General features: G+C 58.2%; 2 protein-coding genes across 5 annotated transcripts in view; one reads left to right on the top strand and one right to left on the bottom strand.

The window, feature by feature from the left end:
• The window catches only part of UBN1 (ubinuclein 1), a 33,091-nt gene extending 29,281 nt beyond the window's left edge, over positions 1-3,810 (top strand). For both annotated transcript variants that reach the window (XM_027527801.1, XM_027527802.1), the window contains exons 17-18: positions 32-121; positions 1,782-3,810. In XM_027527801.1, the coding sequence (XP_027383602.1) occupies positions 32-121; positions 1,782-1,831 (140 nt within the window). In that variant the 3' untranslated portion in view covers positions 1,832-3,810. The remainder of the gene's footprint in view (positions 1-31; positions 122-1,781) is intronic.
• Positions 3,811-3,962: 152 nt separating this feature from the next.
• Positions 3,963-18,695, bottom strand: part of PPL (periplakin) — a 48,270-nt gene continuing 33,537 nt past the window's right edge. The window contains exons 9-22 of one of the 3 annotated variants that reach the window (XM_027527797.1): positions 18,059-18,154; positions 16,678-16,800; positions 16,434-16,580; positions 15,682-15,833; positions 14,628-14,725; positions 14,300-14,460; positions 13,166-13,344; positions 12,934-13,072; positions 12,007-12,200; positions 10,526-10,676; positions 9,714-9,797; positions 8,885-9,001; positions 8,308-8,400; positions 3,963-7,481 (exon numbers count right to left, since the gene is read on the bottom strand). In XM_027527797.1, the coding sequence (XP_027383598.1) occupies positions 4,809-7,481; positions 8,308-8,400; positions 8,885-9,001; positions 9,714-9,797; positions 10,526-10,676; positions 12,007-12,200; positions 12,934-13,072; positions 13,166-13,344; positions 14,300-14,460; positions 14,628-14,725; positions 15,682-15,833; positions 16,434-16,580; positions 16,678-16,800; positions 18,059-18,154 (4,407 nt within the window). In that variant the 3' untranslated portion in view covers positions 3,963-4,808. The remainder of the gene's footprint in view (positions 7,482-8,307; positions 8,401-8,884; positions 9,002-9,713; positions 9,798-10,525; positions 10,677-12,006; positions 12,201-12,933; positions 13,073-13,165; positions 13,345-14,299; positions 14,461-14,627; positions 14,726-15,681; positions 15,834-16,433; positions 16,581-16,677; positions 16,801-18,058; positions 18,155-18,695) is intronic. The other 2 variants (XM_027527799.1, XM_027527798.1) reach the window with 2 other exon arrangements.

The raw sequence follows: 18,695 nt of genomic DNA, 5'->3' as shown, positions 1-18,695 counted from the left end.
TTTGTTCCCTCTCCCTCTTGTCTCCTCTCAGGTCTCCTGGCCGGCGTGCACTCCAGCCCGCCTCGTGCCGCGCCTCTCCCGCACACTGCCGTGTCTACCCACCTCCCGCAGAGCCTGCCAGGTAATTTCCAGGTGCACTGCGGGCCATTCCCCTCCATCAGAGGCCTTCTCTGCTGCCAAGGACAATGTCTCCCCCTGTCATCACTGTGTCATCTGGGTTCGTCATCGGAGGCTCGAGCGTCTTTGTGGTACTTGGCACGAGGGATGCAGTCTCTCCCACGCTGACACCTGCCTTGCCCTATGTGATCACGGAGGCGCAGTGGCCTGAGTACTCGGCTCAGGACTTCCTTGCCCTCAGCTCAGTGTTTCCTCTTCAACGTAACCAAGACTGGAGGGGTGATGGTGTTGATTTCCCAGGGGCTAGCTGGGGCACTGCAGGCCTTTCGGTTCACACTGCCACCCCTTCCAGGTGGGACCAGCTAACAGGACTCGACCTTAGTGTGAGTGAAAGGGGAAGTCCGGTCGCAGTGGCAGGTGACAGTGGCAGGGCTTCAGGCGGGACCCTGACCCCTCACGGAGCGTGTGTCCAGGAGAGGAGCAGCGTGCGCTTCAGTCCGGGGTGATGCGGGGGCTTGGGAGCACGGCAGGACTGAGCAGCGTCCTTCCCTGCGTCTGCCCTGCACACAGCAGTGGCTGCAGAAGGGGCCAGCCTGCAAGCCCTGGCTCACAGCGCAAGGAGAGGGCACATGCGCCCCGAGCCAGCGCGTGCCCAGTGGGCGGTCTGCCTGGCCCCGTCCCGGGACCGTGGCTCTCCGTGCAGGTGGTGCAGGGCCGGCTGCTCCCTGCTGCTCCGCACCTGCTCCAGGCACGGCCTGGGGGCTGCGCTGCTCGGCGTCCTGAGGCTGATGCCTAACAGTGAATGCCAGAGGCCATCTGTGTGCAGGCGTGGACTGCAGGTCTCTCAGACAGAACCATGCTTTCTTCAGAGAAAGAAAGCGGGGCTAAGCCTTACCAGCAGTTACTCCCTGCTCCTATGGAGAAAGCAGGGACTTGGTCCACAAACTGGTGGTCTCTGAGCCATCCAGGCGAAAGCGGGTGACATTTGAAAGACTGCACCGCCTGTTTGCTTTTGGTAACACTCTCAAACAGAGAATAATTGGAGTACTATTGGAAACGTGACTGCTGATGTGTGGAATTTTCAGGAAAAAAGGGAAAAGTGTTTTCTTATACCATTTCTTTCCTGTTTTTCCTCTGGGAGTTAAAAGGCTGTCTGAAAAGCATCTGGGCTGTAAGAGACCACTTGAATGTCTCTCTTATGACACTCGTCGTGTTGTAGGATTACACTGAGTGGTCATCGGTGAGAAGCCTTCTGCTGTCTCAGCTCTGACTCATGTCTGCTTTGCTTTCTTCCCCGTGTGGGCTCAGAACATGAGCACCTGTGAGCTTGCCCTTCAGGCCCCAGGTGTGCAGTGGAGAGGTGCTCACTGCATCTGACAGGCCTCACGAGGAGCCGGGCTCTGCCCCAGGATGGCAGCTGTGGCTGGGAACAGGAGCAGCCCTTGCGGCACAGGCAATGCTCAGCCAGCGGCCGCCCTCCCAGCGCCAGCATACTGCCCATGCCGCAGATAACCTGCCAGCGCTTCCAGCTCCTTTGAGCCCCAGAACACTCGGTGTTCGGGGACTTTTGCTATTTCAGAAGTGGTCCCCTTGAGGTTTGGTTACTGCTGCCTTCAAGGAGGTCCTGAGAGTCTTGTGTTCTGTTTTTGCTTACTGTTTTTCAGATGCTTCTCAGCTTCATGGGAAAGGGCCCAGTGTACCAAGGAAATTGTGATTTTCAGGGCAAAGGCTGGAAGCTGCACAAGGAGGTCTCAGAAGTTGGATGATAACTACGCTCTGCCATTGGTTTTCTTCTGGAGAAGGCGTGAGTGCTAAGTGGAGCGTCTCTTGGCACGTGTGATGTGCCTTCAGTTCAGGGAGCAGCCCTGTGCTTCTCTGGGGGCCCTAGCCAGCCTGGTGCTCGGCGCCTCGCGGCTCTGTTGCAGACAATCGTTGGAGGGGCAGCGCTAGGCCAAGGAGCATGCCAGCTCGTGCTGGGCGCTCTGGTGGCGGGGCAGAGGAGGTGGCCCAGCTCCTCGCGTTTGGCCAGAGTACCTCAGCGCAGCGTACTGGTCGGGGGCTCCTTCTGGCCACAGTGGGCTCCCTGGTTGGTTAGAGTGTCCGTCCATCCTCCGGGCTCACACCCCAGCTGGGAGAGGTACCTTGTTCTCTGAAAAATACTCAGAACACCCAATGTGTGCTCATCGTGGGGGCCAGTCTCTCCACTGAACATGACAATGAAGCTCTTTTAGAGAAAAGACCTTTGTAGATTCAACAATTATGGTAGGATTTTTAAAGACACTTATTTTTGGCTCAGTTTTGATCCTTACCATTAAACGCATTGGATAGAATCGGACTGTTCTCCGCACTTCATGTTGTTCCTAGAAAGACATAATTCCAGTGCCTTTATGGTGGAGCAGGACTGGACACGTCCACTCGGCCCTCTGAGTGGGTCTCAGATGAAGACCTTTTTAAAGACATGTCTGTATTTAAGACAGAGCCAGCTTATTTGAGTTTTCTATGGTTGCACATCACAACCTGGGCCATCCTGACTGGAAGGTCACCTGGGCCCTGCCTCCCAGGTCCCAGCTCAGCCAGGGCCCCCCACTTTGTTTCTCCCAAGTTCATGCAGGTGGGCTGCAGAGCCCCGAATTCCTTCTTCGTCTCTTTGAGGGCTGAGGATGTGAGGAGTTCCAGGCTGCAGGTAGACATTCCAGTTTATCGTAAAACCATGCTCAGGCAGAGCTCCGGGAACAGGCCCCTGGGAAGTGTGTGCTGTGCAGAAGCAGGCCTTGAGGTCCGCGCTCTCCAGACAGCAGGCTCTGCCTTCACTGGGAGGTGGACGAGGCCGCGCCCCACTCAGCCAGCGGCTGCTTCTCAAGGATTTTCGGGCGCTTGCCTGTCCTGTGAAGTCTGAACCGACTGTTCCAGCTAAGTCATTTCCCTTATGTTGAGAGTAAATAGCCTCCTCAGAATGTGCGCCTGCCTACGTGGAGACATGGGCAGTTCTTTTGGGTCCTGACTCCCAGGATATGACTCTTGGTGTCTCGCGATTTCTCAGAGGCTGTCCGGCTGCCCAGGGAGCAAGACTGCGGTTGGCCAGCCAGCCGGCCAGGCCTCTGCTTGACTTTTTTTTTTTAACAGAAAAACCAACATGTGTGTCACATGGGGCCAAGTGGAATCCTTGTCCCTTTACTATATCTATTTTTTGCAACTTGGGTTTCCAGTTTACAGACTAGTCTTAGGTAGTAGCAAAAGAGCCAAAGAAGAGATTGGTATTGCTGAGCTCAGAGCGGCGCAGAGGCCGTCCGTCCAAGAGCGCTGAGCGGCGGGAGGACACGAGGTGCCCCTCCCCACCGCGCCCCCACCTCCCGGCACCACCCAGCTTTCGCCGGAGCAGGATGCCCTCCTCCTAGGAATCTAGCGATGCCTCTTGCCTCAGGGAAACGTTTCTTTGATGGGGAGTTGATGAGGTTTCTTTTCCTTGTTGATGCTTTATTTGTGGTAACGGAAGAGTGAGTGACTTGAGCCACGGCAAGGAGGGCTGCAGGCGGAGGCGTCCCGGCCACCATGCTGCGGGCTCCCCTTGCTGGCGATTCTTGGGTGTGAAAGGGCTGTGGCTTTTGTGCAGCGACTATGTTGGTGTTGGGGGTGGTGTGGAAATTGTTAATCTTGTATAAAGCAACACAATAAATTGTTTCAAGGTTTCCAGAACATCGTTTCTTTCGCGTTTCTTTTTACCATATTTGCAAGTAATTCTCTCTCCCTTAGGAGCTGGTAGTTGGGGAACATTCATTCTGGCTGAAAGCCAAGCAGGCCCTGGGGAATCAGCCTCACTCGAAAGAGAGGAAGAAACACACTTTCCATGAAATTAGAATCAAGCCAGCAGGTGTTTATTTTCACGCTATAAATAGAGTTCCCTCTTACTTCCCATTTTCTTACATAATACGTGAGATACAGAGAACCCAAATTTCATTTGATAAAAAATCAACTGTGGAGTCTTAAGTGGCAGTGAAAGAATAAGCAGGACCAGGCACCGAATCCAAGGCCGACAGCGACAGTCCACTAGGAAGGTACTTCAGTTACAGAACCACAACACGTCCTCTGACGGTGCGTTCTCTTGGGACAGTCTGGCTCGACAGTTCGGCTTCACCCAAGCACCAGGGTCAGACGCTGTTCTGGTTTCTTTGCGCCTCCTTTGGCGTAGCGCCGAGATCGGTTTCCCCAGGAGGCCTCGATGGCGAGTCAGCTGGAATCCGGAGGGCTGTGAATGCAGGTGGCGGCCCCCAGGGGCCGGGGCTTTGCTGAATGGAGCCCTCCCTGCCTTGAGTTTCCCCGGCTGGGGTGTGGAGGCCAGTGCGGTGCGGAGCAGGCTGGCCCATGGGGCTGCTGCCTGTCTTGTGCTTTAGTGGTAGACGTCAGTGCTTCCAGGTGACCCGGGGAGTCTGTTGATAGAGGAGTGTAGGAGAGGCGGGGAGGAAGACGGGCACTGCAGGCGAGAACGATTGGGGGACAAGTGGGTTGCTTTCCAGGCTGAGGGACATAGCTCAGCGGGGGCCAGTCCCGCCTGTGCTTGGGCCCAGCAGCTGGGGTGGCAGCACACGGGGCTCTGAGCGGACTGGAGCTGTGCGGGGGGCCAGGGAGAGACGACCCGGGGGAGGGTTCCGAGCAGGGGCGAGCCAGTGGCGGCTTCCCCGAGAGCGGGGGCGGGCCTACTTCTGCCCTGACACCAGGACGGCCAGCTCCTGGATGGACATGCTCTTGTTGACGTAGCGGTCGTACTGCGCGGGGGTCAGCCGCCCGCTCTGCAGGGCCTCTTCAATGGAGAACTTCCTGCCGGACTTCCTGTCATGGATCACGGAGGACTCGCCTCCGGGGCCCTTGACGGAGATCTCCTCCCAGTCGCACTCCTGGCTCCTGAGCTTGACAAACATGTTCCAGTCGATGAGGCCGGCGCGGTGGGCCTCCTCGGGGGACAGCTCACGGCCCGAGTCAGGGTCGATGACCACAATGGAGCGCCGCAGGTGGTTCTCCCTCTGCTCCCGCTTGACGGCCACGGACCCCAGGCGACGCTGCAGCTCTTCGATCTCCTGGTCTTTGTCCCTGGAGAGCCTCCTGAGGTCGTCCAGCTCCCGCTCCAGGGACCGCAGGCGTGAGTCGAGCTGCGCCCCGGGGTCGGCTCCAGTCGTTGTGGGCAGGCTTCTTAGGCTCTGCGCCTCGGCCGCGGCCATCTCGATCTCCGACTGCAGCCTGCGGGCCTCGAGCTGCAGGCTCTGCCGCTCCAGCTGCAGCTTGTGGTTCTCCTCCCTCAGGAAGTCCAGCTCCTTGGATGACTTGGAGTTGCAGAACTCCAGCTCCGACAGCTTGGCCTCCAGCCGGCTCACCTCGGCGTCCAGCTCCCTCTTGCCTTGGCTCTCGGCCTCCAGACTGCCCCTGAGCCTCTGAATCTCCTGCTCGGTGTCGCCTTTCTCCACCTGGACGCTCTCGGAGAAGACCACCTTCTCCTTGACCTCCATCTTCTCCAGGTGCTCCAGCTGCTGCTTTAGGGTCTCGAGCTCGCGCTCCAGGCCCTGCCGGCGGTGCCGCTCTTCCTCCAGCTGCAGGGCCAGGAGGGCATGCTCCCGGGCCTGCTGGGGGTCCTGCTGCAGCACCACCTTCTGTGTGAGGGTCACCTTCTCGTGGGCCTTGCCCTCCTGCGCCTCCAGCTGGGCCAGCTGTTGCTTGAGGTGCTGCACCTCCAGCTCAGCCTCGCGGCGCGCCTGCCGCTCGCGCTCCAGCTCCTCCAGCTGGTGCTCCAGCTCGGCTCGCCGGCGCTGCAGCCGCCGCAGCTCGCCGCGGAGGCCGTCGATCTGCCGCAGTTCTGCATCGATGCTCTCGGTGAAGGCGCTCACTTCCGCCCGGAGGCCCGGCTCCTCCTCGTACCTGACCACCTCCTGCTGCACCACCACCTCCTTCCCGCGGGCCAGCTCCTCCTCCTTCTCCTGGATCTTCTCCTCCTGTGACACGCATTCCCGTTCCAGGTCTACCTGCTTCTTGTGCTCCTCAGCCAGCCGGGCCCTCAGAGCCGCCACTTCCTCTTTGGTCTGGGGGTCTTCCTGGAACTGCAAGATCTCCTGGACCACCTCCTTGGTCTGCACCTGGGGCTTGGCCTCTTTGAGGGACTGGATCTCCTGCTTCAGCTGGTAGATCTCCAGGTCACACCTCTCGATGAGGCGGGTCTTGTCCACGATCTCCTCCCTGAGCCTCTGGAGCTCCTTCTCCGTCTCAGGGTCCGTCGTGTACTTGATGACCTCCTTGGTCACCTCCTTGACCTCTACCTGGGGGCCTCGCCTCCGAAGCGCCTCCAGCTCGCTCTGGTAGCTCTTGAGCTGCTCCTCAGCCCCCCGGTACTTGCGCTCCTGCTCTACCAGCTCCAGGCGGAGGTTGGCCACCTCACTCTCAGCCTTGGGGTCAGGCCGGACAATCTCACGCACCTTCTCTTGCACAACCACCTTAGCGTTCTCCTCCTCCAGGGCCCAGATCTTCCGGAGCAGCTCGGTCTTCTCCCTCTGGCTGGCACGGGCCCTGGCGGCCTCATCCTCATACCGGCGCTGGAGGGCGCCCACCTCCCGCTCGGCCGCCACGTCCTTCTCCACCTTGAGCACCTCCTTGACTGTGATCTTGCCCTCGGCCATGGCCCGTTCCTTCTCCAGCCTCTTGAGCTTGTCCTGCAGGAAGCCCAGCTCCTCCTCCTGCTTCTCCCGGAGCCCCTGCTCCCGCTGCTGGTCCTCCTGCAGCTGCCGGAACTCGGCCTCCAGCTGGGGGTCATTGTGCACCTTGACCACCTCCTTCTCTGTGACCACCTCCCGCGCCCGCCGCTTCTCCTCGGCCAGGGCGGCCACGCGCTGCTGCAGGAGAAGCGCCTCCGCCTCGCGGGCGCCCTTCTGCCGCCGCAGCGCCTCCAGCTCCCCCCGCAGCCTCAGGACCTCGTCAGCCTGGGCCCGATCCGGCTCAATGCGCAGTACCTCCTTGACCACGTACTCCTGGCCCCCGGCCCGGGCCGCCTCCTCCAGGGCACGCAGCCGCAGCCGCAGCGCCTCCACCTCCCCCTGCAGCAGCCGGTTCTTGTGCTGCTCTTCGGCCAGGGTCTGCTGCGCCTGCTGGAAGCTCTCCTCCAGTGCTGGGTCCGGCACCTTCCTGAGCACCTCCCTGGTCACCACCGCCTCCTGCGGGCTCTGGCTCCGCAGGGCCCGGATCTCCTCCTGGGCGCTCCGGACCTCGTGCTCCAGCTGCTGCCGCCGCTCCATCTCCTCATCCAGCTCCTTCTGAATCTTCCACGTCTCCTCTGCTCCAGGGCCTGGCTTGCTCCCGGGCAGGGCCTCCTGGCTTGCACCTGCCTCCAGCTGCTGGGAAGGGGGAGACCATGCAGGGTTAGGGCTGGACTCCGTGCAGTTGGTCCCCGTCTCCCCACCCTCCAAGGCTCACAATGCTTGTCTTGTGGTCCTCAAGGGACATCCCCACCCCCACCCCCTGCTCAGTGTCGGGGCCGGTAGAGCCCTAGGCTTCCTTTTGAAATTAAAAACACTAGTTTAAACACATCTGGGGAAACATCTTAAAGCCACAGAAGGGTATGACGTGAAGGCCACCTGTCCCTTCTGGTCCTGTTCCTATAGGATGTGCTGTGCTGTGCTTAGTCGCTCAGTTGTGTCCGACTCTTTGCGACCCCATGGACTGCAGCCCCCCAGGCTCCTCTGTCCATGGGGATTCTCCAGGCAAGAAAACTGGAGTGGGTAGCCATGCCCTCCTCCAGGGGATCTTCCCAACCCAGGGATCGAACCCAGGTCTCCCTCATTGCAGGCGGATTCTTTACCGTCTGAGCCACCAAGGCAGCTCAGCATCCTACAGGATACAGTCACCTTTGTCACACATATATTTTTGTGTGCAATGTGTATTTATCTTTTCCACGCTAATGGTGGTCCCCAATCTGCATGTACCCTGTTGATTGCGCTTATGAGAGAATCTGCAGCAGCCAGAGAAGACCACATTGTCGTGCGACAGTTCGATCGTTTTCCATCGTGTGGACAGACCCTGGCTCAGTCACCCACCCACTGCCCTGCCCTGCCAGCGAGGGCACACGCCCTCTGGCCACCTCTGTTTCTCTGAGGCAGAGCGAGCCTAGTGTCTTAGCTGTTGGGATAGTTTTCAGTAGGATGCCTTCCTAAGACCCATTACCTGTCTCAGGAGGGTCAGTGCAAACTCCAGGTTCTGCAGTCTCTGTCTGTTGATGGCATTAACCTCCGTAAACTTGGCAGCAAGAGCTGCTTCCTACAGGAGAGCAGACAGACAGGAATCAACAAGCTGAGTAAGGTGTTTGAGTAAAACCTGGCATTGGGGCAGAGATGCCAAAGAGAGTTGCCACTTCCTACCTGGAGTTCTGCTAGTCTTAACTGTGAGAGAGAAAACTGGATTTAGAGTCAGAAGCCTGAACCCCCAGGGACCTTGAGCAGGTCCGTCTCTGAGCCTTAAGGCGCTCGTGTTCGGAAGGAACAGGTTAACGTCAGCCCTCTGTGTGCGGATCCACTCGGCGTGGAGCAAGGGGAACTGCCCCAGCCACGACTCCCAGCAGGCTGTCTTTCCAGGTGTGGCACTGTTGCTGGCCCAGAGTAAGTTCATCGTCTTCTCCCACTGAGACTGTTGGCACCCAGGAGGGCCCCCAGCCCCGTTTACCACTGTGCGTGCCCTTCTGAGGCCTGCATGCCATGCTCCCTGGAGGAATGGAGCCCCAGGAGGCTGGGCCCACGAAGCTCACCTCTTCCCTCACTTTGGTGGCAGGGGACTGGAGCCTGGCCCGCTTGCTCACGTGGCTGCTCCTTCCATTCTCCAAGTCAAGGAGGGACCTGAGTTTCTCTGCTTCCAACTCGTAGTCCTGGGTAAGAGACACGAGGCAAAGGGCAGACCAGAGCAGGTGAGACCAAAGTGTTCCTGTGCCCCTTCTAGCTGACCGCGGAGGTCTTCCGCTCAGCCACACCTTGCTCTGACTGCCAGGAGGTTTGGAGAACTGTCGCTCCATCAACGGCACACAACCACATCCCTGGACGACCCACGAGACAAAAGAAAACGGGCCCACAAACCCCTTTGTCCCCAAAGCGCACTCCCTCCCTCCAGGCCACCCCTGGCCCAGAGAAGGTGGCTTCCTGCTGTCTTCATCTCACTCTGTACCGTAAGCTTTTTTTCATGCTGCCCTAATCCTTCTGTGGGTCAATTTGATGACTTAAACATCCATCAAGTAGCTGGATGATAACTTCCTAGCTGTCTCTACTGCTAATACTGGACATTTAGATTACTTCTAGTTTGTCTCTTTGGCTATTGTAAATAATTTTTTATTTCATACTGATTTTGTTAATCCCACATTATCATTTTTTCACATCTTTTCCTTTATGATAAATTCCCCCCAGTTACTGCTTTAAACAGTAGAAAACCCTTCTGATATTTGATGCCTGGTACCATCTTGTTTCCCAAAGGGTGGTGCCGGTTTGCACAGCCACCAGCAGTGCCTGAGGACACCCCCAGGGCCAGCCCGGGGGTTGGGGGTGGGGATGGTGGGGAAGAGGCCCTGCTGCTGGGGTGTCGCATCTCACCTTGACAGCCTGCTGGTACTGCTGGGAGTGCGTGTGGACTTTCTGCACTTCCTCTTCCCTTCTTGCTATTTCATCTAGTAGGTTCTGTACAACAACAGAGACTTTAAAAATAAAAACTTGGAAAAAAAAAAATCCTAAACCTAGATAGAGTAGCTGAATTCCTTAGAGTCTGGAATTCTTCTGTAGCATAGGGTATAACGAGCAGCTTCCTTGTTTACGTTTGTTGGTTCCAAAAGGTGGTTCTAAGGGCCTGTGAAGAAGGGCCAAGCTAACGAACCTTGCCAGGAAGGCAGTGTTTACTGAGTGCATGGAGGTGTCAGGCACGGTGCTAAGGCTAAGCACGTGTGTTTCTGAGATTATCTCCCTGACTCTCCCCACATTCTTTGAGACGAGCACCGTCCTCACTTCCAGTTTAGGAGGTCCAGCGGTGCAGTGCCTGGCCTGCGGGTGCGTGGCTCCGGGCGTGGGAGCAGGATCTGAGCCCAGGCTGTTGGCTTTTCCGTTCCTCGTCCTTCATCCCAAGGCCCTGCTGTCTTCTGGGGAGCCAGGGCTCTGGGCTGTGGAAATGGGTTTCCCCCCACGAGGGCTCACTGGTGACCCTGCAGTGATCCGCTTATTTAGCAGACCTGCGCGGGGTTGTGGGGGGGAGGGGGGTCTGCTCCAGGCCAGGCCTTGTGCAGGGGACCGGGGAGGGACTGGTGAGGGGGGCCCTGTCCTCAAGCTCAGAGACGTGGGCGCTGGGAACCCACTGGTCCAGGACCGTGACCAGGCGCCCATCCACAAAGGGGCTTGCTGACCCCCAGCCTGCTCACCTTCTGGTTGTTCAGCTTGGTCTCCACTTGGCTGAGGCCGTCCGTCTCCTGGGGCTCGTAGCTGGGGATGTGGGACAGGAACTGAAGCAGGCGGTCACGGCCGCTGCAGAAGGCGTCGTGCTCAGCCCGGGCGCTCTGCAGGCTCTGGACCCTGCGGGGCAAAGCCAGCCAGGCCTTTGAGCGCTCGGGTTGCACCGAGAGCTGCCTGCTGTCCCTTTCTAGAGGTTACCAAAGGGAACTGAACTGGGAGTCAGCGCAACGTTTACCAGGAAGGGGAGTAGTCAGGTAAATTATGGAGTATTGGGTGGGAATACTGCACGGCCTCCATTAAAGGCAGGCAGGCCCGAGTGTGCGGACCTGAGGTGATGCCCACTGTGAATCTCAGGACCTAAATAACTCCCAGATCCAAGGAGAAATCACAAGGGAGGTGTGGAAATCTTTTGAAGTCACTGAAAATAAAAACATCGTTTGTGGGACAAAGCGAATGCAGTACTTAGCGAGATGTACTTAAATGCTTAGATGAGGGAGAAAAAAAAAACAAAGCAGACTCTCAGATCAACAGTCCAAGCTTCTAACTTCAGGAAGAAAAAGAAGAGCCAACTGAACCTAATGTGAGCAGCTATAGTAGGAAATAATGATGAGCAGAATTCAGTGAATCAGGAAACAGGAAAACGGAAAGATCACTGCAACCAAAGCTGTTTCATTGAAACAGTCAGTGAAGTGATCAACCCCAGACAGAATCATCGGGGGAGAAAACAGAATAAACAAACACGACAAAAGAAGATACGATGTCAGGAATGAAAGCGAGGACGTTCCCTCAGATCTCGCAGACGTTCAAGTATAAGAGAATATTATGAACCATCTCATGCCAAAAACTCAACAGCTTGACGAGGTGTACAGTGTGTCCTTGAAAGACACAAACTTGTGAAGCTGCTCAAGCATCAGATGACCCAGATCGTCCAATATCTAATAAAAGAGGTTGCATTTGTAGTTAAAAACCTTCTTACCAAAAAAAAAAAAAAAAAATTGCAGGCCCAGATGGCTTCCGGGGTGAATTCTACCACGCATTTAAGGAAGTAATACCCAGTCTTCACAGACCCTTTTTCAGAAAACACAAGAGGAGGAGGGAGCACTTCCTGACTGTTCAGGCCAGGAAAATACACGATGGGGAAATAGTAGGACACGCTGGGTGTTCCTACATTTCCTACCAACCCTGGCTCATACAGAGTGGCTCTGGAAGGACTCACGAGAAACTCACAGCAGGGCTGATCTTCGGGGGAACGGTTTGGTCATTACAACCCCTTTGGGTTTTTTAATTTTGTATGTGTATTGCTTTTTCCCAAAAGCGGCAATTATTTGGAAAACAAACAGCCTTCAGCGCTGTCCACAGAAATCCCCCCTGGGTACCTCAGGCAGACTAGCTCAGCCAAGGCCTCCGAGACCACCCTCCCCACCCCCAGCCCCGCCCCGTGGCCCCTGACCTGAGCTCCGCCTGCTGGCAGAGGCCGTCGAAGCGCTGGCACAGCTTGTGCACCTCGGCCTCCTGGCGCTCCAGGTCCGGGCAGTGCTCCTGGAAGCGGCTGGCCAGCGAGCCCGAGCACTGCTTGGCGGCCTGCAGGTTCCGCTGCACCTCGCCGAGGAGGGCCTTCCGGGCCTGCAGCTCGGAGGCCATGGCCTGCAGGGTGGAGAGGCAGGTGGCGGGCGCCGTGGCCAAGGGCTCCAGGGCCCAGAGTGCTTGGGGCCGCCCGCTTAGAAGGGGTGGTAGGCCTGGCCCGGTCAGTGACCAGGGCTTTGCCTCTGAGTTGGTCCTCAAACCTGAGGTCACTTCTACAATTTCCGTCCCGTGACAATGAACACCACCTGGGAAAAACAGCTTCTAAAACCCTGTGGCGCACAGCGCAGGCCGGTGACGCCGCGCACGGACCGGAAGGGCCCCCGGCGGAGGGGCTGCCCTCCGAGCATGCTTCCTGGACTCCCAGTGAGGCTGTCGCTACAAGGCAAGGGGTCTGTGAGGTGGTTCGTGAATGAGGGGCCTCCCACGGGCTCACAGACTGGCGCTTAGAGTGGCCCAGTGGCACCATGAAGATGGCAGGTGCTGGGCGAGGGGCAGAGCTGCCTCTGCTCGGCTGACCTGCCCGGCGGGCGTCTGAGCACAGGTGGCCAGGTCTGCTCCTTCAGAGAAACAGGGAGAGGGGGTGGCTACGCTGATACCTGATTTGAAGATACCAGCACCTGATTTCCGCAGGCCGCACAAACCCCTTGTGTGGCTGGGATTCCAAACCTGGAGAGACCTGCTGTCCTGGGCCTTGGGTCCCTCGATTGTCCAGAGGTGGAGAGCAAACGGGGGCCCTTAGAGCCCACGCCCAGCTCAGCAAGGGGCTCCCGGGGCCCGGAGTCCGCACACTCACCGCCAGCTCCTGCCTCCTGCTGTCCAGGGCCTGGCCACTCTCGGGCACCGTGTCCTCCTGGGCCAGCTGGGTCTCATACGTGGCCAGTATCTCCCGGCCCTGCTGCAGGCTCTTCTCCAGGCGGTTGGCGATGTCGAGCCTGAGGACACGAGTCAGGAGTTAGCTGAGGGGTGGAGGGTGGCCCGGCCCCTGACCACCCGGCCTGGCCTCCCCGCTGCCCGCCTGCACCCACTTCTCCTGGGCGGCTTCCAGCAGCTGCACCAGGCGCTCGTATCTGCGCTGGGTGTCCTCCACCCGCGTCCTCAGCAGGGCGGTGCTGCCGCTGTCCGGGAGGGCCCGCACGAACGCCTCGCCCTCGGCCGTGCTGCGCGCCTTCTCGGGCTCGATCCGCAGCAGCTCGTTGGTGATGTTCTGTGGGGACCAGAGCCCTCGTGTTGGCCGCAACCAGCGGCCCCTCTCCCCTGGGACACCCTCCCTGGGGTGGAGGCTGCCTGGGCGTCTGGGGCACTGGCCTAGGAGTCGGGGTCTAGAATGAGCATCCCTGGGGGTTCTGATGCACCCGACGGGGACTCAGGACTGATGAAAACCAACAGGTGACACCAAGCACTTCCAGTTCCCACTACTCCACGGGGATGGTGCTACTCATCTTTAGGGGGAACCCTGACGAGATGCGTACGACTCCATGTGGCTTAGGAGTTTGCAGCCACGCCCCCACCCCCGTACCAGGCCTTGGCTCAGCCCCTCCCAGCCCTGGCACGAGCCCCATCAAGGGCCACGGCGCTGCTCTGAGTTCCAAGCCTCCTCTGTTGACCGGGGAAGGTTGCACCCACAACGGAGGGGGCCAAGGACCCCAGAAACTGTGTGTGTGTGTGTGTGTGTGTGTGTGTGTGTGTGTGTAGGACGGTGTGTGTGTATGTGTGTAGGAGGGTGTGTGTGTGTGTGTGTGTGTGAAGGAGTTCCTGTGCTCCATCCTCCCGAGGCCCCCTGAGTGGGCAGCCAGCCCATTTTACTGAAGAAACTGAGGTCTGCAGTCAGGGCAAGGGGGCCGGCTCTGTCGGCCCAGAGCCCCTGGGCCACCGGGCGCCCCGCCTCTCTCCCAGCTGGGTGCTGACCTGCTTGGGCTGTAGTGCTGCCGTCATCAGCTCTATCAAGAGCCCTTTCTCCTGGAGACATGTCTGGGGGTACCAGGCCTCTGGTACCTCTTCAGTTCTCAGCCTAGGAACAGCACCTCTCCCTGCGACTCACGGCTTCCCGTTACACATGGCAAGTAGACCCGTGGAGCATCCAGAGCTCCCACGGGCATGAGACCGTGGGCAGGGCCCCTGGGAAGCCCACGGGGCCAGCCTGTGCCCCCAGCCCTGGGTACCTTGAGGTCCTTGGCCCGCTCGGCGCTGTCCTGCACAGCCCGGCCCTGCTCCAGCGGCGGCCGCAGGATGGCCGTGATGGCCTTCTCCTGCCGGTCCAGGTCGCTGGCCACCTTGTCCAAGCCGGCCAGCAGCTGGCGGCCCTGCAGGTCCGAGGCATCTGCTGGAGGGAGGTCAGAGTCAGGGGAACGTGGGGGCCCTGGGGGTGTTTAGGGGTCAGCTCAGCGTGTCCCCCCCCACCTACCGTGCTGTTCCGTCTGCTGCACAGACCCTGGATCCAGGCCCCTTCCCCGTCCCCCCAGAGCCTCAGGCAGTGGCCCTGGTACCCACCTCCAGAGCTCTCTGCCTTCAGCACCTCATGCTGCTCCTGGAGCGCCTTTCTGCTCCCAGCTGCCTTCTGCCGCAGGCTCTGGTACTGGCTGCCCAGGCTGTGACAGCAAAAAATGGGCTGGAGACCCTGAGGCAGTCCATGCCCCCACCACCCACATTAGCGGGACCCTGGGCTCTGGCTCAACAGGCAGCCCTGAGGAGTCAGGCAGCTCCTCAAAATGCTTTGAAAAGTCAACACAACACATGCACACAGAGGATCTGCTGAAACACCGGTTTCTCTCTGCTCCCAGGTTCAGTGGGCCCCTTCCGCCTCTCCTTTCTTCCTCTCTTTTTCCTTTGTAGCAAGTCTTACGACCTACAATGGTCTTGTTTGCTCATAACTTTTCCCCGCCACGATGCTTTCTCCGAGGGAGCAATGCATAGCAGATGTTCAATACATATCCGCTGAACGAATAAATGAAGGAGTTCCTGAATCGCTCATTCAACACAGATTTCTTTGGTGCCTGCTTTGCACCAGGTATGGAACAAGACCCTGAAAGTATACCACATCTCAAGGAACCTCTGCCCGGTGGGATGGACACACAGACACAGAGCAGCCTCATGAGAGCAGCACACGAGGTGGGAGAAGGTGCTTGGGAGCCAAGAGGCGGCAGCCTTTTGTCCTGGAGCCAGAGTGGAGGACAAGGGGAGGGGGCAATCAGGGATGGCTTCACAGAAGACGTGGCCCCCGGGGCTGGGGTCTTCAAGCCAAAAGGTCTGAGTCAACAAAGCGATGGGTTGACGTGCAGGTGGAGGGAGTTACGCGTGCCCAGGCCCAGGGGCACCTGCAGAGAGGCCCCTCCCTGCAATGTGCCCAGAGCCAGACACTCACACACAAGTTGGCCAGGCCAATGGGATCTGCTGCTGTCCCACCTGAGCCTCCAAAGGGGGTGCACGTGTAGGACATAAGTGGCACCCTGAGGCTCAGCTGTGGTGCCCAGGGCTGTGAATGGGGCCTGGGAGCCAAGGGGGTGCGGCCACACACCACACCAGCTCCTCCTCCTTTACCCCATACCTTTCAGCCAGAGCCAGGGCCTCGGGGTCAGTGGGCGGGATCATGAAGCAGACGGCCGGGGCGGTCAGCTTGTTCCCCGCACTGTCGGTGAGGTCCCAGCTCTCCCCATTGTTCCTCTGCAGGGTGTAGCTATAGCCCCGAGAGATCAGGCCCTGGTGGGGAACAGGCCAGTCAGGACACATGGAGAGACCTATCACAGCTGGTGGCCGGAAGCCCAGTCACTGCCGAACTCTGGGACCTGGGGAGCCTTAGCCTGTCTCTCAGAAACTCCTCAAGACGTTTCATCATAAAGAGAGGCTCTGCCAGCCTAACACCCACCTGGACTTCCCTCTGGGGACCCGCTTCCGCCCATGCAGTCCCAGCCCAGGGAGTCTCCTCCCTTCATCCTCTGACTGCTCAGGGTGAACGTGTGACTCAGGTCTGGCCAATGAGAGAATGGCACTCGCAGTGATTGGTTCAGGCTGCACACATGACTCAAGAGTGGGCCAATGAGAACCTTCCCTGAGACATCTGCTGGAATAACTGGCGCCTCTAAGCTGGTGGGACAGAAGGCCAGGGCAGCAGGTGGGACCATGCGGGGGACGGGGCGCTGGCAGAGAGTGACCCCAATGATGGAGATGAACACAGGCTCCTGAAAACATCTGAGGTCATGTCTCCTCCCTGTCATCCCTTAGACCTTTCAGTGAGTGGAGCAGAGGCCAATCTGGGCCCAGTCTGCCTGGGGCACCTGGAACACCTGGGCAGGGGCTCACCTGGTCACCCTCGAAGTCACAGAGCGCCTCCACGGGGATGGGCTTGAGGGGCGTCTCCCGGCGGTACTTGAGGGGCACCACCTGCTGCCCTCGCTTCTGCAGCCCCCGCACCACATGCTCGTACTTGTCCAGAGCCTTCTCCTGGTCCTGGATGTGGAGGGGAGTGCCCAGGTGAGACCACGCAGCCCTCTCCAGGCAGCAGGCAGGGAGTCGGGGAAGGGCCTACTCGGCGGGCAGCACTCACATCCAGCTCCCGCAGCAGCAGCTCAATCTGGTATCGGTCCTTGAAGTCAGGGCTGTATTTCTGGTTCAGGTCTGAGTCCACCTTGCGAAGCAGCTCCTGGGCATCCTTCATGTCTTTGTGGAACTAGGGGAGACCAGAGGGCCCCATCATGGGTGGGAGTCCACCAGGATGCCTGAGGCTCATCCTGGCTGTGACTTGAAGCCCACTCCCAGGTGGGGCTGGGCCTCCCACTCACCCTGAATCACAGGGATGCCCCCAGCCCTCCCCAGCCCACCTTCCTGGGGGGCTTCACAGGGAGAGACTGGGTCCCTTCTCAGGAATCCATGCAATGCCACCTCTATGACAAGCTGGTTTCATGTCCATACACCAGAAACCTTAGGGTTCTCCTCTATTCCACTCCTGTCTTTGTGCTGGGAACACCCTGACTTATTCTAAGCCTCAGTACATGGAAGGCAAGCCTCCCCACTTGGTTCTGGGAAACTCTTGCCCGTTTTTCAGCCTATCAGCTCTGGAATCATTCACTGACAGCTGTCCCCTGGGCTGCAGCTGAACATGATTTTGGGATCCCTGGGAAGTCCACAGCCCGGCAGGACTGAGACACTATGACGCCGAGTTAGTTATGTCAGTGCCATCTGAGTTCCAATGTCCCCAAACTGCCTGCTCACAAGAATCACGTGCAGCTGTCTTATTAAAAACACATTCCAGTGGAAATACTGTAGTATCCATCAACATTGTGAATGGAGAAACACAACATGGTCCACGCATACAATGGAATCGATGGAATATTATTCAGCCGTGAAAAGGAATGAAGTTCTGGTTCATGATGAACCTTGAAAACGTTTTGTTCAGTGAAAGAACCAAACACAAAAGGCCACAGATCATGTGAGTCCACTTCTATGAAATATCTAAAATGGGCAAATCCAAAGAGACAGAAAGTAGAGGGGTGGTTATCAGGGGTTGGAACGGGGGAGGTGACTGCTTATTAGGTACAGAAGTTCTACTTGGGGTGGTGAACACGTTTTGGAAAGACAGTGGTGACGGTTGCACAACATTGTGAATATAATCACTGCATTGGGTTGTGCACTTAAGAATGCCTAAAATGGCAAACTTCATACAATACATATCCCAAAACGAAAACCCCACACACCTATTCCTGCACCTGTGCCATCTTGGTGAGTTAAGACTCTCCAGTCCCAGCCCCCAGGGGAGGCAGACAAGGGCCTGGAAATCTTAGGGCACATGCATGTCTACCATGAGAACCACAGACATCGGGAGGCGTGGGAAGGCAGCTCTGAAAGGCTCCCAAGGAAGCGGTGCTGAGCCCACAAGGGAGCCAAGTGGGCGCTGGGTGCTCCCCCCATGGGGCCCGGCTGGCAGGCACCTGGTGGTAGTCTTCCATGTACTTCAGGTGGCTCTCCTCGCAGATGAGCAGGTTCAGGTATTCCTTCCAATCTGCGTGGACAGCCTCCATGTGAGCCTGCCAGGAGAAAGGGGGCACATTGCTGCTGGCCAGGTATCTGGGGCAGGGCTTCCCAGGTGGCACTAGCGATAAAGAACCTGCCTGCCATTGTAGCAGATGTAAGAGATGTGGGTTCGATCCCTGGGTCGGGAAGAGCCCCTTGAGGAGAGCAAGGAAATCCATTCCAGTATTCCTGCCTGGAGAATCCCACAGACAGAGGAGCCTGGCAGGCTACAGTCCACAGGGCAGCAAACAGTCGAACATGACCGAAGCGATTTAGCACACACACACACACAGGTATCTGGGACACCAGGGGCGGGATGGCAGGATTCCAGACCAGAAAAGGGTAGAGGAGAGGGGCATCTGGCTTCTGCATGGGTGTGACTCCCAGCCAGTTCCTGCCCAGGAGTGGGAGGAGGAGAGAGGAGGATGTATTGAGGAGTCAAGCAGGGCTGCCATGTTCGGGCACACAGGTTGTGCACTGCACAAGGGACAAGTAGGGGCTATGTCTGCCCAGACCACGTGGTGCTTTTAAAAAAATCTTACAGGGTACTCCCCA

This window comes from Bos indicus x Bos taurus, chromosome 25, assembly GCF_003369695.1.
Source record: "Bos indicus x Bos taurus breed Angus x Brahman F1 hybrid chromosome 25, Bos_hybrid_MaternalHap_v2.0, whole genome shotgun sequence".
Lineage (NCBI taxonomy): Eukaryota > Metazoa > Chordata > Mammalia > Artiodactyla > Bovidae > Bos > Bos indicus x Bos taurus.
Note: the sequence above shows the minus strand (reverse complement) of the source record. Positions and strands in the feature narration are given on the sequence as shown.